The following is a 23570-nucleotide window of genomic DNA, read 5'->3' on the forward strand; positions in this document are numbered from 1 at the left end:
CATAGACATTTGGATGAATACACATACACACACTTGTGCACAACATTTAGGAATTGCATGCATGCAATTGAGCCCATGAGAACAGACTCACTCACAATCCCAACAGTGATGACTATGAAAACAAGTACGACACAAAAATCTTAATTTTATCAAGTGATTTTTTTTTTTTATCTGGAAAAATAACGCTTGATTCTAGAAAATCCTTAAAACAAATAAACTTACTGCACAGGCAGATTTCCCCCCCTAAAACAATCTGACTTTCAGAGATAAATAGAATGGATAGAAATTGATGAGATGGATTTTTTTGCAGTGTACAAGGTAAAAATATGTGCTAATTTCATAGAATCCAAAATATTTCTCCCATGTCCCATTTTTATTTACAGTGGCACATCATGTGTTTGGTATATCCATATTTTAGTTTTGAACCTGCATTTTTTTTACTGAACAACAGAGAAACGATTTTAACCTGGAGGCCCTCCCTCCCTGGCAGACTTTGGAGACATACAATCCTTTCGGCCAGGCGTTTCCCCATGAAACAAGGGCTGGATTTCATAGTTCCTTCCTTTCGCCCTCCCTGACTCTCTCCCTCCCGCCTCAGTCTGTAGAATTGCCGCCAGAAAGGTTCAAAAGGTCAATGCTTTGCTCAGCTCTTTCCTCTGTCATCCTCTCAAGTGGAATGTGGAGGAGGAGAAAGACAGGAGAGAGACTGGTGGGATTAAGAGAGAAAGAGGGAGAGAGGTCCATAGATTTGCTTGCACTGAACTCTTGTACTGAACTGTGCACTGCCTTTGTATAGTTCACTGACAGTGTCTACCTCCCAACACACACAAAGATACATACTTTTCTCTCGTTCTTTCAAGATCTGTTGTTGCAGCTTGAAACATGAACTGTACATATGCACATATCTGTATAAGGAGCACGAACAGTAGGATAGTGAAACCTGTTTGAACAAATACAGGCTTGTTGTGTGCATGAGGACAGCTTAGTCTCCTTTCTTATCTCATAAACCAACACTGTTTGTAAAGCAGCTTGGTGCCTTCGCTCTGATATGCTAAATAAATAGATAAGAGGGAAAGAGGCAGATATACTTTGTAGGGGACAATAAAGATGAGGGGGTTAAGGACACCGAAACAGACGTTAACATACATAGGTGAGCACACACAGTCAAGACTGGGTCATTGCTCCAGTGTTGAAACAGTGTTCATGCTGTGTTGGGTATCAGGCAGGCACACACACACACACACACACACACACACCAGTACATTTTGCGGTATTAAGATTGGTGTCAAACGTGACACTTTAATATGCCGCTTGGGCCACTTCCAGCAGAAGCAGGTTTATATGGGCTCTTAGGGAGGGAGGGAGGGGAGGAGAGGAAGGAGGGGGGAGTGGCTGAGGAAAAAGGAGAAATAGAATTTGTGAAGGAGAGAGAAACATTTTATTCTGGGAGGTAAAGAGAGACAGGAAAGGCCATACATTGTAGGCCATTCATCAGCGCTCCGTCTCTCTACTTCTCTCTCTCGCTCGGCCATGTGCCATGTTGACATAGCTAAATTAAACAGCTTATATTGGGCTCAGTTTCTTGCTTAGCTCACTTCTCAAAATGTCAGGATTTCTCTTATTTTTCAGTGAGCCAGGGGCCCAAGAGACCCGCAGACGTTCACTTGTGGCTATGAGGGGATACACACATACAGTACAACACAAACACGCACACTTTTGCAGACAGAAACATGCACTGATGCTCAAAAATGTACATACATATCATCTAAAAACACATGCCTTGCTTTTCAGAGTATACTGTATATTTTGTGCATTGCAAGTGTTCTGTAAATGCTCTGTGTGTTTGTGCTGTGGCCTCCTATCATTCCTTCCATGCGGCCTGTTGCCTGTTGGTATTAAGATCCCATGAAACTTTAAATTGAGCCTCATAAAAGCTGAAGAGAGAGCTATTGAATGTGTATGTTAATTGCCACGCTCGCGTTCGACTCGTTTAGCATCATCCCCGGGGGTTGATGTAGTCTACGTCCATTTTGAACAGCTTCATTGACATGTAGTATAAAGCCGTTTTCATACACACCTTAAATCATGCATATTTTACTGATTGGGGGCTATATGTCAGCCAAAAGCCTGTCGCTCCAATGTTTGTGCGGGCTTTTCCACTTGGTCTTTGTGGTTTGGTGCCAGGGGTTTATAAGCCATTCTGCACTACAGGGGGGCTTATTGAGACTTACAGTATGTTCACATATTGGCACTGGCATAGGTAGACGGTAGCCTGAAAAAACATAGTATATGTCCTATTAAGGGCATTTATGCCTTGCTACCTGATAGGAACTTTCCACAGTGTCTTGTTTTCTTTACAGTTGCTTAATTTGTTGTTTTATTTATTTACTTGTGACTTGTTGTGCATATAAGGATTTATAGAAGGTTGCAGAACTTGAAAAAAAATGTGTACATATACCATATACAGTATATTCCTAAATCTCAACAGTGACTCATGCAAAGCATTACTACAGAGTGTGTCCTGTAGCTGCATTCCTAGCAGAGCCCTAAACTAAGGAGGAACCCTATGGTCTCTTCATAATCTTTATTAAGGATAAGAAGACATGCCTGTTTCATAAACTGGGAGCAGAACTAACCAGTTAGCTTCATCAACGATCACAGGTCAAGAAAGAGTACAATATTGCTACCTTATTTAGCTCTCTTAAAAGAAATTGTGTATGGAAAAACTAAATGCCATTTCAGCTCATTTCAAATCTCACTGCCACATACAGCTTGTACAAGTCTATACAGTATATGTGAGTAGCCACTTCATGCTAATAAGAGATATGTCCTTAACTTGTGTTTAATATCTTCCTCTCCCATTTTAATTAAGAATCACAAAAGCAACACACCTGATTTCTCTCTTTCTCCCCTCCAGTGTTCAACAGCCACGGTAAAGCAGGGACCAGGGAGAGTCCGAGGCCCAAGGCCGGAACTCACAGCAGGGATTCGCCCGCCCCACCGCTGCCACCTCCTCCACCTCCACCTCCGCCCCTTCTGAGGGAGCGCAGTGAGCGGGCGGAGGCACGGGAGCACGCGAGGGAACAGCAGGCCATGGCCAGTGGTCGAGGCTTAGCCAACGGGCTGCCCTCGAGGAGAGCTGCTGAGGAGCTACGCAAACAGGTACTGTATGGCCAGGAGCACCCAGTATTGGAATTTCAAATGGATCACGAAGCCGTTACATGCTAAATATCACACAGAAAGGAAAGGGGAAAGCTTGAAAGCATTTCTATAGCTTCCCCAGGAGAGCTTGGAAAATGTGACAGTAGCATGAAGGGAAAGTATTCTCTTATAGGGAAACTGCTATGGCAGGTGAATGGTTTGCATTAGCTGTGTTATAACTGAAGGTACCATGGAATATTCCGTATTAACAGGCTCGAGGTGCATCATGCTTGTTTGGTTATTATGCCCATTTGAAATCCTCCCCTCTCTTGGCTCTTCTTTTCATTTACCCATCTGCCACATCCTCTTTTTATCTTCCCCTCAATGATTTCTCCTAACTACTCCTGTGCCTTTCTTGTCTCCCTCCTATACTTTCTTTTTATTGCTAGTTTCCTGCTTTGCCTTGTCTTCTCCATGCTCTACCTTTTACTTTCTCCTCTCCTCTCCTCCATCCATTGTGTCTGGGAGAGTAATGATTGTGTTTTGGCCTGTCGTGACTGCAGCTATATTTAGTAGTGCTGGCTAGGGGCTGTGAAAGCCTGCCTCCCTCTCTGTGGCACTAAGCAGGTTTCAAGGAACCCCACAAAGTGAAAGAAGAGTAGGAGAAGGAAGAGATGGGATAGAGGTGGCATTAGTCAGAAAACTGGCATTCTTATGACCACATCAGCTAGTCAGAAGCAATTATCTACAGAGGCACCACATTTCATTCTGTCTTTTTCTCTCTCCTGATCGATCTCCTGCTTTTGCTCCCTTTGCTTCCTCTCTGTCTTCTTTTCCATTTCCTCCCCTGCCTTTTCCTTCCTGTTGAATGTCACTGTTGTTGTTGTTGTTGTTGTTGTAATGTGCTGATGCAGACTCAGGCATATGCTTCAGGTTTTTAAAGTGGCTGGAATTGTCCAGTAAAATCAACAATGAATCTCAATGACAGTGACCGCCTGCCAAGACAAACTTGAGCCTCACTTACTCACTAGTTTTTGTTCTTCCTCTACTCTCTCTGTTTCTTTTTCACTTCGGTGTTGGCACCCTGTGTGATTCTTTTGACTCCTCTCATATGGTGTGTTTTGTTTTTCCTCCTGCGCTCTCATTCTACCTCGTTATCTCTCTCTCTCTCTCTCTGTGTCTGTCTGTCTGTCTGTCTGTCTGTCTGTCTGTCTGTCTGTCTGTCTGTCTGTCTGTCTGTCTGTCTGTCTGTCTGTCTGTCTGTCTGTCTGTCTGTCTGTGTGTGTGTGTGTGTGTGTGTGTGTGTTTGTCTGCACTCCTGTATCAAACAGACGGATCTTGCCCTTGACAACATGGCTCCAATCATTTGGAAGGATTAGTGCTTTTTTATTTCCCTCCTTGCTCTCCCTTCAATTAGCATGAACAGTATGTGCATTAACCATGTGTGTTCAAGACACACACGCACACATTTATACACACGGCCAACTGCGAAAATACAGGCTAAGTCATATAAAAGGTTAAGTGATTATGTAGCCGTAAAACGAACTAGGGGTTGTGTGTGTGTAAAACCGGAGGGTAAAGGCATTATCATAATTCAATTCACCATGATTCAGTTCTCCCTAATTTAATAGCAGCTTGTATCAACAAAATACATGCACCGTAACAGGACCTTTTTATAAAACAATATGATTCTATCCATTTTAATTAAATAACAAAAGTGGGGATGTCAGCAAAGCAGCTGCACACAGCAGCCAAGCGCAGGTGGGGTGTGCAGGGCCAAACCATTTAGCCGACTCGGCATCATTTGAAAAGGACTCTGCACTTTCTTGTTCAGTTGTTTGTCCTTTGTCCTCAGCCATCCTGAATTAGCCTCACTCATAATACTACTACATGTGAAAAATGACGCTATATACTCAATATGAATTAAATGCTTATTGAAGATACTGTATGTAGATATCTCCCTATTAGTTTATAAAAGGGCTTTTGCATTGTGTGTGTTATTAGTGCTGTAGTGACCTTTCTCTTGCTGCTTAAAAGTCAACCTGCCCAGGGCCGCATCACATTGCGCTCTAATAAGACAGCAGAGGGGAAAGAAGGCTTAAGCCGGATTTATGCCTCGCCGTCGAGGTGTTCCGGCAGTCGTACCGTAAATGACTCCGGCATAGGAATTGATTTATAGTTCAGCATAAGATTTAACCCGTTGATTGTCATCGCACCGCTGCAACACTTGATGGATGTGTTGCATGCTATCAAGCTGTGTCATGCATTCATTATACACCTAAAGTTAAAGTGTTTACATTATTTCATTATCCTGGTGATAGAGACAATCATGGTGAGGAGAAGGTTTGCGCTGGAAATGGTTTCACTAGATTACAAAAAAGAACATCTCTTCATCTTGCCCAATGTTGTCTTCACTTCAACAGTCTCTACCAGCCTCAGGAACATGTTGAAGATAACACAAAATAGCTGAAGCTGACCAATCACAGTTCTTGTGGTTCCCACATGGTATCTTTTGTTGCCCTGATGTGTAGTTACGTTTTTAAGGAGGTGCCTGTCAGCACTAGTGGTACCTTTTTAGCTTGATCTACAGGGCTTCTGCAACATCCTGACAAATAAGTATATATCTGGCTTTGACTGTATACGATTTAAAAATGTTGGTAAAAGTGTTTGATGAACACAAAAATGCTGCATGTAGGGCTGCATCCCCAGTCTCTTCTGCATTTCCCTTCTTTTGTCAGTCAGCAGGGCTTTGCAAGGGTTAAACTTTCTCCTGTCTTCTTCCATCCTCTGGCTGGCCTTGTCTCGCTGTCTGTCTTTCTCTCTCTCTCCCCCCTCTTCTTCCCAGGACTGGCTCCTACAGATGTTGCCTGTTAAAAATCTTCCTGCCAGGCCTCAGCTGGGCTATAGCAACACATGATGTCATCTAGACCCACCTCCCTCTCCCTCCCTTCCCCGCTCATGTGCGACTGAACACTCCAGAACAGTCTCCGGCCGCCTGCCTGTGTGTGTGTTCTATTTTTTCCCTTTGGCTTCATTGTCTTTCTTGTTCTGTTCATCGTCCTTCTCATTTCTGTTCTGCAGTGAACTTCCATATAGTTTTAGGTATCGCTTGCTTTCTTTTGTCTTTCTTTATAAGTATCTAAACTAGCTCCTGCCTCGTATTTTCTCCTCTCATCATCACTCTCTTGCCATCCTCCTTTTCCACCAGACCAAATAATTAAAGAGAGAAAAGTGAGGGAGACATGCCAAGCCCCCCCTGAAGAGAGTCGGTCCGCTGAGCCCTCCTGTGGCAGGAAGTGGTCATGACAGCTTTGTCAGCAAACGGTGGCTGGACAAATATAGTAGATATCTGGACAACTGCTGCTTTAGCACTTAGTTAATATTTCAAAATAAGTCAGTTTGAACTTGTGAGATTATATGTCCAATTGGTAATTCATTCTTAAATAACAAGTAAAATCACAATGACTGTTTTTGTGAGGAGTGCACATAGTGTGACATGAAATATGTATCACGCGAAAACAGTAGTGCTCTTGCTGTGCAGCTTTCCTTTATCCACTCATATCGTTGCTGTATTCTCTCTTTCAGTCTTCCTTTGATCCCTTTCCCTTCCTCACTTCTTCTCAACACCCTTTCTTTCTTTCCTCCCTCTCTCCTTGTCACCTTGTGTTTTTCCATTGTGGTGTGTGTGTGTGTGTTTGGGGGGAATGATTGACGGAGGCAGGGTTAAGTTTCAGTCCCCCCTTATCTTTTAATGGCCTGGTCTTTGTGTCTGCCCCCTGCCACCTGAGACGAACACAATACAATACATACACACACACACACACACACACACACACACACACACACACACACACACACACACACACACAAATGTGACACGAGAGCCCTTCAAAGGCAAACCTGTCAATGGGCCGGCTGTCACCTCCCTCCTGTGGTGCCCCGACTGTGATTGATAACTCCATCGCTCCCATTCCTCCTCCTTTCTTTCTCCTGTGGTTCACTTCCAGCTGGTCTGGACAGAAAGACACACAGATACTGGAGATAGATGGCAGCAAAACATGATTATAGATGCAAATTTTTATGTTTTCTATTGAGAATTGCCCACCCCTAATTTGTGTGCATTGTTTAGATGTTTGAGAATAAAAATGAGAAAACATGTTTGCTCTGTTTGAAAATAAAAAATTAAATGTAACTAAATATAATAGGAAGAAGTAGCCCCTTTATGTTATGAAACTACAGAAACAGATTTCCAGTTTCACCCATTCAGATATTGGCTACCAAATACTGATCTTTAACTTTACAAGACCTCTTAGCACTTTAGCCCCCCCCCCTCACACCTCACACACAGACCAATCAGAGAGAAGGGGGGGAGGGAGAAGATAAAGGGAATGAGAAGCTCCTTGCAGCACTGAAAGTGGGCCATGAAAACAACATAAAGATGAGAGAGAGAGAGAGAAAAGTGGATATTCTTAGAAATACATACAGGGGAAATATAAGTGGAAGAAAGGAGATGCGGGGAATGAAGTGATGGAGTGAAAGAGAGAGTGAAAGATGCAAATAGCTAGACATGAGTCCCATACACATTTTAATTTTACACAATGGATTTTAACATGTACTGACCATGCTGCTTCCCACAGCTATAGCCAGTAAGCTAGCCATGGAACCAGACACCACTGTACCAAACCTCTGATCTACAGCTGGGGGCCTCAAAGACTTCACACGCATTCATGTGCACATACACACTCGCTCCCTTTCTCTATCTCTCGCTCACACACACGCGGGACCTTTATTCATAGCACAAAAATTAAATTATAGCGTTTAAGGAAACCCATAGCAAATAAAAGGCTGTTTTATGTGCCCGGATGGGCTTTTATTCCATTCCAATGACCCCACCTCCTACCCTACTGTCCAGCCATCTGCTAGCAGAAACTATGGAGCAATCCCTGCTTTACCTCTCATGTCTACGATCTCTTTTTTTCTACCCCTTCTAAACTGTTGTTTATCTCGGGATGTAGTGGTTTTGGTTTTGGTTTGCACATATCCTTTTCTAAATCTCAGCCTTTGTGTTGACAGCAGTTTGAGCTGCAGTTTACAAAAGTGTACTGTATTTGAAAGTATAGTAATCAAGACAGTTAATTGGTTCTCTAATGAATAGCGTAGGTTTCCACAAATAGCTTTGGTCTGACCAGCCAAATGTTTTACTGCAGTGCTAGCATCTGACTGTCTGGCCTCTTCATTGTGGAGTGTGGGTGCGCCCGCGCCCCTGCATGTGTCTTGTCGTGCTTTCTGATGATAGAATTTTATTTGTGTATGGGTACATTTTGGGATTTTTTTTGCTATCTTTGATGCAATTCATGTGCATGTGTACAACATTCAGAGATCTGATCAAACAGGACTCTTTCAGAGATTTAAGTTTTATCAGCATACCACCCCCTTTCCCTTCCAGCAAAGATTCCTCCTTTCCAAGATATTCCCCTTCATTTACATAATTGATCCACAGCATTGTGGTAAGATTTGTTGTCCTATTCATCTAATGTGTACCATCTCTCTTTTATCTACTTTTCTGTTGATCTCAGGTCTCTAAAGTGAACGGGCTGACGCGGGCAGGCTCGGCACAAGCTGTCAGTGGTGCCAAAAAGAGCCGCGACTTCCGACTGCCGTCCAAAACTGTGAAGAAGTACACAGCCACCGTGTCCAAGGGCCACGTCACCTACACCAAAGCCAAACAGAAAGAACTGGGCAAGAAAACCAAACTCAGCAGCAGCAACAAACACAACAGCGCCGCCTCGGCACCATCGTCAGCGAACAATCACAATCAGCACAGCCAGCCAGCAGCCAGCAATGGGCTGGCCAACTCAGGAAAAGCAGTGGCACCAGCCCACCACAGCAATGCAAAAACCCGCAAACAGGTGCTACTATCCAATGGGCTGCACAATGTGGCTGCCAGCGCCCGCCTCAACGGCAGGCTAAATGGACAGCGGCACAACACCCTGGCCAAGGAGGACAGGCAGAGACAGTCCCAGCAGGGCCAGGGGGAGTGCCCAGGTCGAGAGGGACTGCGTAACTCCAAGCGGCGTCTGGAGGTGGTGCTCAATTCAGTGGGTACAGGGGTTGTTGAGCAGAAAGCTAAAACCACTGGCTCTGAGGCCAAGAAGGCCAAGCTTCAACCCACGCCTCTGGAGACACGCAGCAGCAAGAAGGTTTCCAATCAAGAGAAAGCTGCCACGCAAACCACCACCCCTACCACTCCAATTTCTAATGGACATGAATCAGAAACACCTCCTTCTCCTAAACAAACACGACCTATTACCCCACTTTCACCTCCTACTCTCCCTCCTCAACAAACCCCGCCTCCTACACCAGCAGCCAATGCGGAGCCGGTGAACCAGCGACCCAAGCGGGCATCGGCTGGCAAGCTGATGTTGATTCGACAAGCACAGCAGCAGCAGAGCAGGTCTCATGGTCGGAGCTCCTCCTCTTCCTCCCCCTCATCAGGCCAGAATCACCCACAGAACCCCAGTTGTGCCAGCACTACCTCAGACCCCCAACAAACCTCTGTGTCCTCCTCCACCACCTCCTCTCTGCTTACTTCCACCAACAACCCCGGACAGCTCAAACCAGCAGCATTGAGGACCGCTGACCGTGACAAGGAGTGGGAGCATGAGAAAGAGATGGCACGCCAGAAGGAACTCGAGCAGGAGAAGGAGTGGGAGCGCCAGCGGAGCAGGCCAGAGGGCTGGGCAGCGCTGGGTGAAGTCCCTGTCTTTCGGCCAGTGCCGAGGGAGTTCCAGGACCCCCTGGTGTACTTGGATGCAGTGAGGGAGCAGGCAGAGGAGGCTGGCATGTGCCGTGTGGTCCCGCCCCCAGACTGGCGGCCAGAGTGCAAGCTGAGCGAGGAGATGCGTTTTGTTACACAGATGCAGAGGGTCCACATGCTGGGCCGGCGCTGGGGACCCAACGTGCAGCGGCTGGCCTGCATCCGCAAGCACCTCAAATCTCAGGGCATTACCATGGATGAGCCACCTGTCATCGGTAAGTGAGCCAAACAGACAAACACACATATGTATATGTGAATGTACACAAGGCAATTTAGTTGACAAAACTCCTTCCTGAATTGATTGAATTAACTAAGCAATAAGCCACAGGTTTCTTCCTGCGCACTGACACAGAGGACCAGAGTTATCGATTTTACGGGGATGAATTAAACACTGACACCCTATTCCAAACTGAAGTCTCCTCCTCAGCCCTGTCTACACTTGTGGTTGTTTCTCTTTCACAGCTTTTGTTGGATGTAAAGATAAGAAACTGATAAACTAGTTACAGTACATCAAGGGAAGATAATGTACACAATGTACAAAAAAGTGCTGTTTACCTTCTCAGTGTCCTGCTGTTTTTAAAATAGTTTTTTTTTTTAATAAAGCCATGATAAAAGCAGCCAGTAAGCAAGCATTACAGATGTTGCTATTTCCATTGGCATCAGTGGTGCTCTGAAAGCCTGAGTGGCATTCCGACCGATTTTATCTTCCCGTTTATAGATGACAATAAGAATGTGGAACAACTTGGCGAGGGGCCTGACGGGCCACGAAAACAATATTTTCCCAGATTGTCCCGTCACCTTCCATTTCTCACAATGACATCAGCATTTTATGAGCCTTTAAATGGCCCCAGTTTAGACAGAAACTGTAATGTGTGAGTGAGTTTTCTGTATGTGCATATTTATGCATCCCATGCATGCACATACAGTATGTGGTTGTTGAAGTTTATTAGACTTGCACTGGTTCATGTTGTGCATGCACTGTTGCATTTGTATACAGCTGTATTCAGATTAGTCCAGTATGAGTACAGTTGGAATGCGGCTGTTGCCAGAGAGACCTGGCAGCCAGTGAGCCACAGTGGAGAGGCTTCAGCCAGCCAGGATACCCTGGTTCCAAATGACTTCCTTTACTGTGCCCAGCAGATCAGTTCTACATTAACAGAATTTGTGTCTCTGTTTGGCACAATGATGGTTCAGATCATTTTGAAAGGTGATAGCTCAATTGGCTGTTTCAAATAAAATGAACTGGGCTTGACGAAACGGCATGTTTAGCCAAAGGAGCAGATGCTCCAAGATGGCAGTCTTCGTGATTTAATTTGATTTCTGTGTTTTTTCAAAACCTGAGTTTAGACAAGTGAAAATGGACAATTTCTTAATATACACAGAGAGGGCCAAAATTTCTGTTATTGAAGATGACAATTATTTCACCTTTGATTGGTTGTAATGTTAGCCGACGAGACGCATGGATTCCTATTGGATTTGTCACAATTTTTATATTTAACCACTCTAAGCTCACTCCTCATTTTTTTCTCTGATTTACCTTCTCTTTGTCCTTCTGCTCCACGCAGGTGGCTGTGAAGTGGACCTGTCACGTTTTTTCCAGATTATCAATGACATGGGTGGCATGCAGCAGGTGATGGACCTGAAGAAGTGGACCAAGCTGGCCGACCTTCTGCGCATCCCTAAGTCAGCGCAGGACCGGCTGGCCAAGCTGCAGGAGGCGTACCTCCAGTACATCCTCTCGTATGACTCGCTCAGCACAGAGGAGCGCCTCCGACTGCAGGCAGAGGTGCTGCAGGAGAAAAAGAACCTGGAGTCGCGCCGCGGCCCTCTGGAGGGTCTCTCGGACTCCTCAGCACCTAGTGCACTGGTGCTGCCACGCTATGAGCCCAAGAATGGGCTAGTAGGTGGCATAGTGGGAGGGGCGACAGGGCACCACCGCAGCAATGGAGTGTATCACCGTCTGAAGGAGCTGGAGGCTCAGGTCAAAGCGGGCCGGCGCCGGCTCTTCGCTCAGGAAAAACAAGGCAAAGAGGACAGGCAGCATGGGGAGCAGCAGCAGCAGCAGCAGGAGCAGCAGCAGGAGGAGGAGGAGGAGGAGAGTGGCGTTCTCAGTGACCAGCACAAATGTATTAACAAGGTGAGGATGAAGAAGACATTTGACATTTGCTGTTTATGCCACACAAGAAGCACGTAACTGTAACTTTTCTTTTGGTTATTCTTTCTTTCTAAAAGAGGTTTTATCTTAGGTCATTAAGTGCTGTGAACAACTGTTAACTCTTATTGACTACTGCAAGGTCAGTTGTTCATTACATCATTTGCTGTCCAGTTAGCCATCTTTGCATCAGCAGTAGCACTAAGGCATAGAAACATCTCTGGATGTTGCCTCTTTGCTGGCCTGCCTGTCTCATGGTTGCCCTTGTTTTCGTTTTTGTCTGTGAAAAGACACCTAACAAATCTCCTTCATCTAACTTTTATAAAATATAAGACAGCATATTTTAAGTTACACAATGTGATATGTAAGAGCCAACTGTCATACATTGTTTGATTTTATTTATTAATATGTTGGCATCCATAATCAAGTTTGTTTTAGTCCTTCAATCAGCAAGCTGGCATGCCTTAACTAAAATCAAAAATGATATGCACATTGTTTTGTTTATATGGTAAATGCCAGATCTTTTAGCTTGTCAGCACCTGAGCCGTCTTCAAAGGCCTCTTATTGCTCAGCCAGATGTCTGCCATCTCACTACTATCTGAATCAAGACTAATGTCACACATGAGGTGTAAACAGCCTACACCTTTCATAGTATCACCACTAAAAATTGAGTGTTTCGATATCACTGTCAAGTGACAAAATATGCACCCTAAGGACCCGAAGGAGCTACGCTGTGCTATAAATTGTCACAACACACTATGACTGGGTTTGTCTTAGGGAGAATGTTACTGTGATGTGAACTGCATGTTAATGTATATTGAAATTCTTAATCAGTATTCTTGGTGCATGCTGTTAACTGACATAGTTTGTGGTTTATAAAATCAAATATAAGAGGTTTACATGCAGCAGTGTGTGTAAAGTCATGTAGCTGCATTGTAAAGACCTGGTTTTTGGTGTGCAAGCGAGGGACAGCAGTTTTTGTACCTTGCACATCTTGTGGTTTTGTTAAATATTTCTGTGCAGCTATTTGTGTGGTAAGGTGGTCAGTAGTCTTGCGTGTGTGTGTGTGTGTATACACATACACATTAGATGTATTCCCACCTCCCCAGCCTGCTGGCAGCTGTGTTGATTCTGGCCGGCTGAAATGTAGGTCAGAGAGAAGGCAGCCCCCAAAGCAGCCCATCCCCTCACCCCTACCCCGCCCCCTTCAAACCCCGCCTTCTCCAGCTCTCTCGGCTCCTTTAATCCAGCCCCTTTCCCCATGGCTTCTCTCCTTCAGCTCATGCCCTTGCTCTTAGCTATTTCCCCAAATCTCCGGTCCTCTCGACGACCCTTTCTTTCTCTTTCGTACCCGGTCCTCTTGCCAATGCCTCTGCCAAACCCCCCTACCTCCAATATGTACATCAGTGCAAAGGCTAGCAGTTCTTTGTGCATGTGTAGAAATCTGCATGTGCAAATATATACACCACACTTGCTTTTCACAAAAAATGTGCACTTATTGTTGTGTTGTTGTTTGGTAGTGCCACAGCATCTTGATGGGGTGAAGCAGTAATTATTTCTGTAATTAAGGTAACTTTGATCTGTGTTGACACTCTCTCACACACACGCACTCTCACACTGTGTAATACTCCACCCATCTCCAGTGTGGATCCCATTTAATTTTTTTCCCTCCAGTTCCTTTGGTAACTAAATCCCTCTATATGACCTCCCTCTGAAGAACTCCGATATTGTCAACAGACCTGACCCAGTACAGTCCATAGACCTCTGAATTATAGAAGTACTATTCAACGTAATGACATGTGAATGGCTGTCACCATCCTGACAGGACAGGCTTGTCTAAATATGACCCATCACTATTCTCCACAGCTCAGATTTGTATGCATTTTTCATCTGGAGTGGCCCCCAAGAGGAGGTTATATTTCACTTCTTCTATCAAGAGAACAAAGTGCATGTCAAGGGTATAATTAACTCTAATTACAGGAAAAGCTTGGATAAGTGCTGCTACTGACTGGCCCAAAGAACATCTTGTCAGTGCTTACTAGGTCACTACTATACTGTATTATTTAACTGCATTAATTCACAACCCTGTAGCTATTGTAATAATAGAGATTGTAATAAGGTCAGTCACTTTTTGAAATCATGTGGACACCTAAGAAGGAAAAAAGCAAAGAAAGACAAACTGTCACCGGACATAAGGAGGGGTCAGCAGGGTCTGTACATCTCCAGGTCTGGGCCGGCAGATTTCCAGGGGAGATGTATCTGGGACTTGTAGGGGAGGCACAGAGGTGCAGCCTTATAGAGACACATGTACAGTTGATACATTTGTCTGTGCACATACAGTACATGCATTCTTTTGACCATAATGCTTTCCTGCTGACTTTCACTCTTTTGAAATATGGTGGGAAAGAGGAGAACTTGCAGGTCATTGACATCCAGCAATATTTTCTTTGCTCATATTTTATTCACGCTCCAATCTCGGTTCACATTTCCTATTGTTTTTTTTCTCATGACCGAAGACCATAAATATGTGGAGTGAAGTCTGCAGTTTTTTCCATGTTCCCCTCAGACTCCTTTAGCATGTTGTGACTCATAATGTTTAATGCCTGTTTGTTGCAGGGGAAATCGGTGTCTTTGACTAACTTCTTCAGGATAGCCCGGAACACCATGACAATGTGCTTTAACAAGGAACCAGGAGCTGCTGACGTTGAGGTTAGCATGCTAACGTCTAGATTAAACAACTTGTACTGCATTTTTTTTGTTCCTAAATGAAACATTTGCTATTTGCCAGATGAAACATTAGAACTGTTGATCAAATGTTTATGAAAACCTTAGCTATAAGAAAATCATTCAAAAGGGAGTTTTCTCACAGACCTCAGCTAGCAGCATTTGTTCAGTTTGCTGACATAACTGACTATGAGGCACACCTGAAACCTGTACACTGCTTCATGCATTCTTCCACTGATCGGCTTTCCATCCATTTTGTTCTTGCAGCAAGAGTACTGGAGGATTGTGGAGCAGAGAGATAGCCACGTGGTGGTGCATTGTGGGAAGGTAGACACCAGTACACATGGCAGTGGTTTCCCCACAGGAAAGTCAGAGCCATTTTCAAAGTAAGTAGCTCACAGACCTTACAGAACTCACTCACTTTAAAGTTTGGACAGAGTATTCTGCCTGTGTTGCAAGACTGTCTGAATGTCAGATGGTGAATCTTGGCAGGGAAACCTCAAGAGTAACACTGTCCGCTTCCTCAAGAGTGACCATGGAGGTGCCCTTGAGCTATCTTGCCTAGGTATTCTTTGGTATCCCTGGAAAAAAAATGCAGAAATGACCCTTCCGCTTATCTTTTCCTCAGACATGGATGGAACCTCACTGTCCTCCCCAATAACTCTGGATCCATTCTGAGGCATCTGGGTGCTGTGCCTGGTAAGGACATGTAAAGGCAGTTCTCTACACAGCATAAAGGCTGTAGCAGCTCAATAGCAAACTTAAAGAAAGACAAAGCTGGCTGCGAAATGCTCCAGAAAAATGCATATATAGGAAATAAATTTTAGCTTACTTTTTGGCTGCATCTCTAGATATTCTATGCTATTGTTTGTGTAATTTGCAGTTAGTAATAACGTATGCTCTTGTTTCTTTCTCTTTAAACCCCTCTGTCTCCCCAGGGGTGACCATTCCCTGGCTTAACATTGGCATGGTCTTTTCTACCTCATGCTGGTCTCGAGACCAAAATCGCCTTCCATATATTGATTACTTACACACTGGTGCTGATTGCATTTGGTAAGTATGCAATGGACTCTTTTCCTCATCATTACTGGTATAGTGTGTACATGATCACACTAAAAACTCACCACAAATTCTATTATTGTAAATATTTAAACATATGTAAAATTAGCAAGGAGACCCAATAGGAAAAAGTGCATAGTCTTCTCTCGGTGGACAGTTCTTTGCAAGTGGGGTGAAGTCAACTGATGCTTTACGTGAAGAAATGTTCAGTATGTCTCTGTCTTGGTGTGTTCCTCCCACAGGTATTCTGTCCCTGCTGAGGAGAAGGCTAAGCTGGACAAGGTGGTCCATACACTGCTTCAGGCCAATGGCACCCCAGGACTAGAAATGTTGGAGAAAAACATCATGGTCAGTGTTTTCTGTGTGTGCAAATTGAAATATATTGCCATCTACCATCCATGCTTCTTTGTCACGTATTGATCACATATTAAAGTAAGAAACGTTTTCAGTCTTTCATCAGTCATAATACTTTCTGAAGCCCCTTCATTACTAAAAATATACAGTTTCAGATATGTAACACGTTTTTCTTTCTCTCCCTCTCCTTCTGTTTGATCTTCAGATCTCTCCAGAGGTGCTATGCCGTGAAGGCATCAAGGTTTACCGTACGGTCCAGAGGAGCGGCCAGTTTGTGGTCTGCTACCCCGGAGCCTTTGTCTCTAAAGTGTGCTGTGGCTACAGCGTGTCAGAGACAGTGCACTTTGCCACACCGCACTGGATGAAACTGGGTTACCAGGCCGCAAAGGTCAGCATATGAATCTGGGTGGGCAGATCAATACAAGGGCCATGTTAAATGAATAGCACATATGTGGACAACAAAATGTGCAAAAAGGCATGAAAATGTTTTCTATAAATATGAAATATAAAATTAAAATGTCTCTGGAATGAATATTTTGCCTGTGTATTACAGATTTTACATGTTGTTTTATTTTGCTCCTGCTTGGTAATGCCTCACAACACTGGCCCCCTGTGGACAGTGGCAGTTAAAACTGATTTATGTGGAGTTGACTGAAACTGAAATGGATAAATGAACTTAGAACCTAGAGCTTTATTCTCTAATCAGCCAGTGTGCTAAACTTTAAGGAATACTTGCAGCTGTAAGTCTCCCAGGGGTTTGTATTGAGATTTTTTTGTGATCATAAGCAAGCCTTTGGACCACTGGACCTCATTAAAGCAGTAATAGAAGAGAAGAAAATGTTCCTTACTGTCATTATAGGCATTATGGTGATGGAAGTACGTATACCTTCAGCAATACCATCGTATTCATAGCCACAGCAAATATTGCTCTTAAGGGTAATATGACATTCATACAATGTGCTGTATTGTGGTGCACTGCCTAAAACATTTTCTCCCAAATAGTGAACATTTTTTACTTAAGAAATATTTGAGTGTACAGAGTCTGTGATTACACTGCAAACAATTTCATTCTTACACACTGAAGGACATTATCAGCATTGTTGGAGCATATCACTTAACTTACTTTACTCTTACTTCACCTAGTTAAAATATCTGTATTTGAATGTGTGTAAACGTCTGAAAAAAGGAAACAAAACTGGTTGAATAAATGACCGATGTTGAGGGGAAAAAGTGCTGTCTTTTTTTATTTTGAGACATTACACAACAAAACATCAAAAAACAGTCTGTTATTGATTTAATAAAAATCATAATTTGTAATGTGTTCTGAATTTGTGTGCAGGACCTGAAATGTCGTCGTATAGCCAAACCCTTCTCCATGGAGAAGCTACTGTACCAGATCGCCACAGCCGAATCCAAGAGGGACAATGGCCTTCTCCTCACCACCATCTCCGCCCTACTCAAAGACCTCAGGTAGGATGCAGCAGTGGTCCTAAATGTGCACACACTCATCTTCACAGCCCTTGTCAAAGTAGCAAACGACCTCCTCCTCACAGCAGCAAAGGAGAATGCTCAGTTTTAATCCTTTTTGACCTGTGTTCAGCTTTGATACCGTAGATATGATACATGCTATTTTAATTGAGTGCCTCAAACAGTGGGTAGGTATCTCAGGCTTAGCACTGAAATGGCTCAAATCGTATTTATCAAATAAGACTTTCTCTGTCACTGTAGGCAAGTCAACGTCATCTACAGCAGACATCACCTGTGGGGTACCACAGGGCTCAATTCTTGGCACCATCCTCTTCTCTGTCTACATGCTTCCACTAGATCAAATAATTCGAAAGCACAATGTTTCTTTTCATAGCTATGCTGATGACACAATTATATACCTTAAGACATAATTATCCCAACTGCTTCAATATCCTCAAACAGTCTCAAGGACATTAAATGTTGGATGTCAAATAACTTTCTTCAGTTGAATGAAAGCAAAACTGAAATACTGTTATTCGGTCAGCACAACCCAAGAAATCTTGTCTTAGAAGATCTAGGTGACTTATCCAATATAATCTGACGTCTTGTTCAGAATGCTGCAGCTTGAATTTGAAGTGACACTAAACGTAGAGATTACCCCAGTATTAGCACATCTACACTGGCTACCAGTAACGTTTATAATCGATTTTAAGATCCTACTGATTACTTTTAGAGCACAGAAAGGTCTAGCCCCTAGTTATATTGCTGACCTTTTAACTCTCTATAAGCCGGAACGCAGCCTGAGATTCTTGGGCAAGGCCCTTTTGGTTGTTCTACGGTCCACAGAGACAGGTTTTACTGTATGTAAAGCACTTTGTAAACATTGTTTTTAGAAAAGTGATATACAAATAAAGTTATTATTCACACATGTATACGCAAAAAGTAACAATACTGTTACTGTTCTAAAGTGTAGAATTTTATCTGCAAGTAAAAACTTGTTTAAATATAGATAGGAATTTAAGGAATCAATCAAATGTTACGTCAAGGGTACGGTATTTTCTATTCCTTTATGGGTGGTATTTGATCTTAATAACTGTTCTTCTCCTCTGCAAATACTATTCTTTTTCATTAGAGGATGTACATCCAACTCTCTGTATTTCCCCAGAGCAATAAAAAACATCCAACTTGATGAGCATCTTTCTTGTCCAATAGGAACATAGAGATTCGCCAACGGCAGGAACTTTACAAGGCAGGTTTGCGCTCCTCTGCCCGCTATGGCACCCATGACAGCAGCCTGGGGCCCAGTGAGGGACGCAAGAAGCCTCGTGGGAAATGGCTGGCACTGGAGTCCTCAGAGAGACGCTGCCAGATCTGTCAGCATCTCTGCTATCTGTCCATGGTGAGAGCAGAGGGCACAGGAGATTAACACACTGGTTATAAGATATGAGGACTTATTTTTTAAAATGCCTATAGTGCTAGTTTGTCAGCCAAGGGCACCCTTCAAGAAAGTTTGAAGTCATAAATATTTATTCATGAAATCATCATTTTTTTCAGTTTGTATGTATTATTTTGCATTATGCCTTGCAAAAACATATAGCTTATATACTGTATTTACTAACTACTACCTGCTATACATAATAACATTCCTATTTATTTGTACACTGGCAAGACTACATTTTCTTGTGCTTGTTATGCCTCAATATTTCAAAAGTAAAATCTGATACAGTTTTATAACAATGTTATTGAATTGAATGCCATAATATTGTAATATGTGCAAACTTACTAACTTGTCAGTGGCATAATACAGAAGTAGTGGAAGACATTTAGATGATTTATCAGGTTTCCCGCCATCTCAGTAATAAGAGAAGTCTTGAGTGTCTGGTTTCTACAGTAATGTCTCGGTTTCTGTCTGTGCAGGTGGTTCAGGAGACTGACAATGTGGTCTTCTGTCTGGAGTGTGCCCTGCGCTATGTGGAGAAGCACAAGTCCTGCAGAGGCCTTAAGATGATGTACCGCTACGATGAGGTGAGCTGCAGCTGTTTGTTTCTGCTGTGGTTCAGTTCTCTCTCTGTCCAGATGGGGGAGACATCAGCTAGGTTTACACTGCTCCAGGAAGTACATTATTCAGCATGACAGTGTTCATGTACTGTCTTTTCTTGTGTCAATGCTGTAATTCCTACTGTGTGTGAATAAGTTATAGATGAACAAAATTATGTTAGAGAAGGTGATGTACATGTACAATGTACATTGTTAAATGGTTCAGTTTTTAACCTGTATTTTTTTTTCTGTGCCTTCCAATCAGGAGCAAATCAACAGTTTGGTGAACCAGGTGTGTGGCCGGGCCATGTTAAAGAACGGAGGCGGTGGTGGAGTTATCGTCAATGGAGGAGTAGGGGACCCCTGTCACGGCTTAAGCCCAGCCAAAGCATCACCGGCGAAGCGAGGCCCCCGAAAGCGTGCTACCGTAGAGGTGTCCCTGGCACGCCTGTCCTCCAGCCACATACCCAAGGCCGCTGCTGTGTCCTGAGGGGGCGCCTAGGCATCACCACCCGGTGCGCTGTTCCCACGTCCTGCTCCGACCTTCCCTGAGCCCTCCCAAACTCCTGTGTTTTTTTTTTTTTTTTTTTTTTTGTTGTTTTTTTTACATTAAGCAGGATCACTATCAATCCCTCCTAACACCCCCAATGTTCAAGAAAAAAAAGAAAAGCAAGATGTCTTTTTGCACTAGTGTGAAAGAAGAATTAGTTTTTATTCTGGATGATTTTAGAATCCCCCCCCCGTCCCTCCTTAAGTCGTCCTTTACAACATTACAAGCATTAAGTGTAACGTTCACAAGAAGACTTGATGGTCCCTGTTATACCCTTTACCTCCATCCACATCCTCCCTTAACTGAAATGGGTTACATTTGTTACCTTCTTCTTGCATCACTCTTTCCTGCCCTCATCTCGCCCTTGAGACTGAACCCCCTAATCTCCCCTTCCCCCTCATCATGCATCACTCAACTGTGAACATGGGACAAATGAAAAGGCGGCCTTTTTTTTTCTCCCCAGTTTTCTGAAATGAAAATTACATCAAGTAGTTACCCAAAGTTTCTCTCTGTCCTTGGTTTGAGGAAGAAGAGTCCTTTTTTATTGATTTTATTCTTTCTTGATGCAGCCCCTGCTGCATTGGTTTTTTAAGGGGGGGGGGCAAGGTAAAAACTTGAACGACAGACGATGTTGGTTTATTGTTGGTTGGCTATGTTTTTTCAAGTTCTATTTTGAATTTTAGCTTTGTTTTTTGCTAGGTTTTTTGCAAGAAGTCTTCTGTGTATTTTATTTTTTTGTCATTGTGGATGTTCCTGTTCGTTGGTGGACGTGAGAGGGGGCAGAGCTACAGCTGCTTGACCTTTGAAAGGTCACCGCTCACCTCACTTCCTGGTAGTATGGAGGGATCCTTCCTTCGCTAGCAAGTGAAAATGGTGCCTGATACTTAGCGAGGAGATCCATTTTATTGGTGCTGTTGGTTATAATTACTGTATAACAACACAAAATTAAAAATCTGGGGGTTAGCATCTGCTATTGGCTAACAGCTAGCTCACGCACCCCCACCCCACAGGGCAGAAAGGCTTTCAGGCTTTTCTGGTTCTAGATGTGCAATCGTGTTAACATTCCATTCTTCCAGTCCTCTTGTTTCATCTGTACCAGTAAACATTAATTATTATATTATATTATTATTATTATTATTTTATTATTATTTTGTGTTTTTTTTACTTTTGTTGATCTGATGTGTTATCTCAAGTAGAGCCACTAGTCAAAGAGTGTAAAATGTGAAATATCAAATCCGAGTTTTGTTTTTTGTTTTCATTGTCCTTTGTTTTTTGGCTTTTGCATTTTTTTCCCTTTTCCAGATATATTATGAGTGATTTTTAGAGAGAGGAAAAAGTCAAACACAAACAAAACATCAACTTTTTTTGTACATAATCCTGTAAATTTCTTTAAATACTTGAGCCTTTTTCTGGGGTGAAGGAAGAAAGAAAGGAAAGAATAAAGAGAAAAGAGAAAGTTCCAGAGGAGAGTGGTTGATGAAGAAAAAGCCTTACATTTCCCTTTCTTCATCCATGTGAGTTTGATGCTTACAGGGTTGCTCTGGTAAACGTGTATAAAAAATTTTAAGTGCTGCTTATATCACTAAGAAAGAAGATATTGAGTAGCCAACGACTGCCCCCCAACCTAGTTTTGTTTGTTTAGCTTTACTTTTTTAAAGAAAAGGGAAAAAAAGATATGTTCACAAAAAAAATGGGTTTTTACATTTTCATTACTGAAAATTCAACAAAAATGTAGTAGCTACTCATGTTGCACTGAGCTTGCCAGTGGTGACTGTCAAGGAAAAATCCTATAATCCAGTTTGTTGGTTGTCGTCCCTCGCAGAAGACTGAACTGTTTTAGGACTATTTAATGAAATACCAAGTCGGGTGTTTTCAACATAATAAAAAGTGGTTGTCAAGTTTTTATGGCCTTACAATATATTTTATTCTGATGGGATTTTTTTTGTTTCAGTTCTTTTTGTTTGTTTGTTTCTTCCATTTTCTACAGTATAAACTACTTGCTCACGGTGGGGTCTCTGGTGACTTAATTTATTAGTGCCGCATCTCGGCCTTTCCCTCCACTCGGAAAGAGAGTCTCATGTTGGTTATATTGACAGTTTTTTACTTTTGCAGTTTGTACTTAAGGTTTAATAAAAACTTACCGACAATTCACTGTCATTTCTTTCCAACCTGCGTGTGTCTCTTTGTGTGCCGACTTTTGACATGACTGCAAGAAGAAACTGTTTTAACAGCTTCATAATTTAGATCTGGTGGAGTAACATCAAAAGGGCCATTTCACCCAAATTATAAAAAAATAATTTTCTCACATACCTCTAGTGGCATCTAGCCTAGAGCTGAGATGATTAGTTGATAATAGATTGACAGAAAATTAATTAGCAACTATTGACAACTGATTAATCTTCAGTCATTTTACAGCAAAAATGCCAAAAAATTAGATGGTTCCACCTTGAATCTGAATATTTTTGGGGTTGAAGACTGTTGGTCAGACCAAACAAGTAATTAATGCTGTGAGCACCATGAACAAATTCCCAAGCACCTTCATTGTATTGGGGTTTACTGTAACCCTAGAGGCATCTCAAAACCTGGGCAAATTATACCCAAACTATCTGCATTGCTACATAGATATCACTAGAGGTAAGTGAGAAAAAACCCCCCCAGAGGTTTGGTATAATTTGGGTGAATTGATCCTTTCACAACAATACAAATACAAAGGCTGTACCATGACATAATCAAGTTCCATAGTAAGCAGCAACAGGTGTGTGATATATTAGAAGTGCTCTTATGTTCATTTAACACAGAGCTTATCACTCTATTCACACGCCACACGTACATGCAAACTGTTGGAGGGCCCTGTAGTTCCTCATAACCTTAATTAAAGAGCACTGGAGTGACTGTCACGCATCAACACCAGCTATTTACTATTCACAATGAATACATCTGCTCTCAGCCTTCAAATGCAATTTACTCTCTATTGCTTTTCCTTATTTTTCAGTTAAACATTTAACTGTAATAATGAATATATACATGGTAAAATATCCCTCCCTAAGAGAAAACGCCTGTATTTCAAAGCCCTTTTCCTCTCCTGCAGAACAGTCTATACATGTATCCGTTCCCTCACCATGTCAGCTTTCCATTTGTAAAGAGCTCAGGCAGGACTGTAAATCAAGAATGAGCGCACCGGGACTGTTAACATGCTCAAACCCTGAATCCTGCTCACATTTCATTCTTTAACTTGTTCCTGAAATGCTTAGATGAAAATTAAACAATGC

General features: G+C 42.8%; 1 protein-coding gene across 1 annotated transcript in view; it reads left to right on the top strand.

Moving 5' to 3' along the window:
- Nucleotides 1-22469, top strand: part of jarid2b (jumonji, AT rich interactive domain 2b) — a 106964-nt gene extending 84495 nt beyond the window's left edge. Inside the window, exons 6-18 of the mRNA XM_044170692.1 lie at nucleotides 2918-3162; nucleotides 8718-10173; nucleotides 11524-12095; nucleotides 14727-14819; nucleotides 15102-15220; nucleotides 15463-15533; nucleotides 15773-15887; nucleotides 16136-16241; nucleotides 16453-16635; nucleotides 17587-17717; nucleotides 18927-19113; nucleotides 19632-19739; nucleotides 20017-22469. Coding sequence (XP_044026627.1) covers nucleotides 2918-3162; nucleotides 8718-10173; nucleotides 11524-12095; nucleotides 14727-14819; nucleotides 15102-15220; nucleotides 15463-15533; nucleotides 15773-15887; nucleotides 16136-16241; nucleotides 16453-16635; nucleotides 17587-17717; nucleotides 18927-19113; nucleotides 19632-19739; nucleotides 20017-20241 — 3611 coding nt within the window. The 3' untranslated portion in view covers nucleotides 20242-22469. The remainder of the gene's footprint in view (nucleotides 1-2917; nucleotides 3163-8717; nucleotides 10174-11523; nucleotides 12096-14726; nucleotides 14820-15101; nucleotides 15221-15462; nucleotides 15534-15772; nucleotides 15888-16135; nucleotides 16242-16452; nucleotides 16636-17586; nucleotides 17718-18926; nucleotides 19114-19631; nucleotides 19740-20016) is intronic.
- Nucleotides 22470-23570: the final 1101 nt, after the last annotated feature.

The sequence above is a fragment of the Siniperca chuatsi genome, linkage group LG17 (assembly GCF_020085105.1).
Source record: "Siniperca chuatsi isolate FFG_IHB_CAS linkage group LG17, ASM2008510v1, whole genome shotgun sequence".
Classification (NCBI taxonomy): Eukaryota; Metazoa; Chordata; class Actinopteri; order Centrarchiformes; family Sinipercidae; genus Siniperca; species Siniperca chuatsi.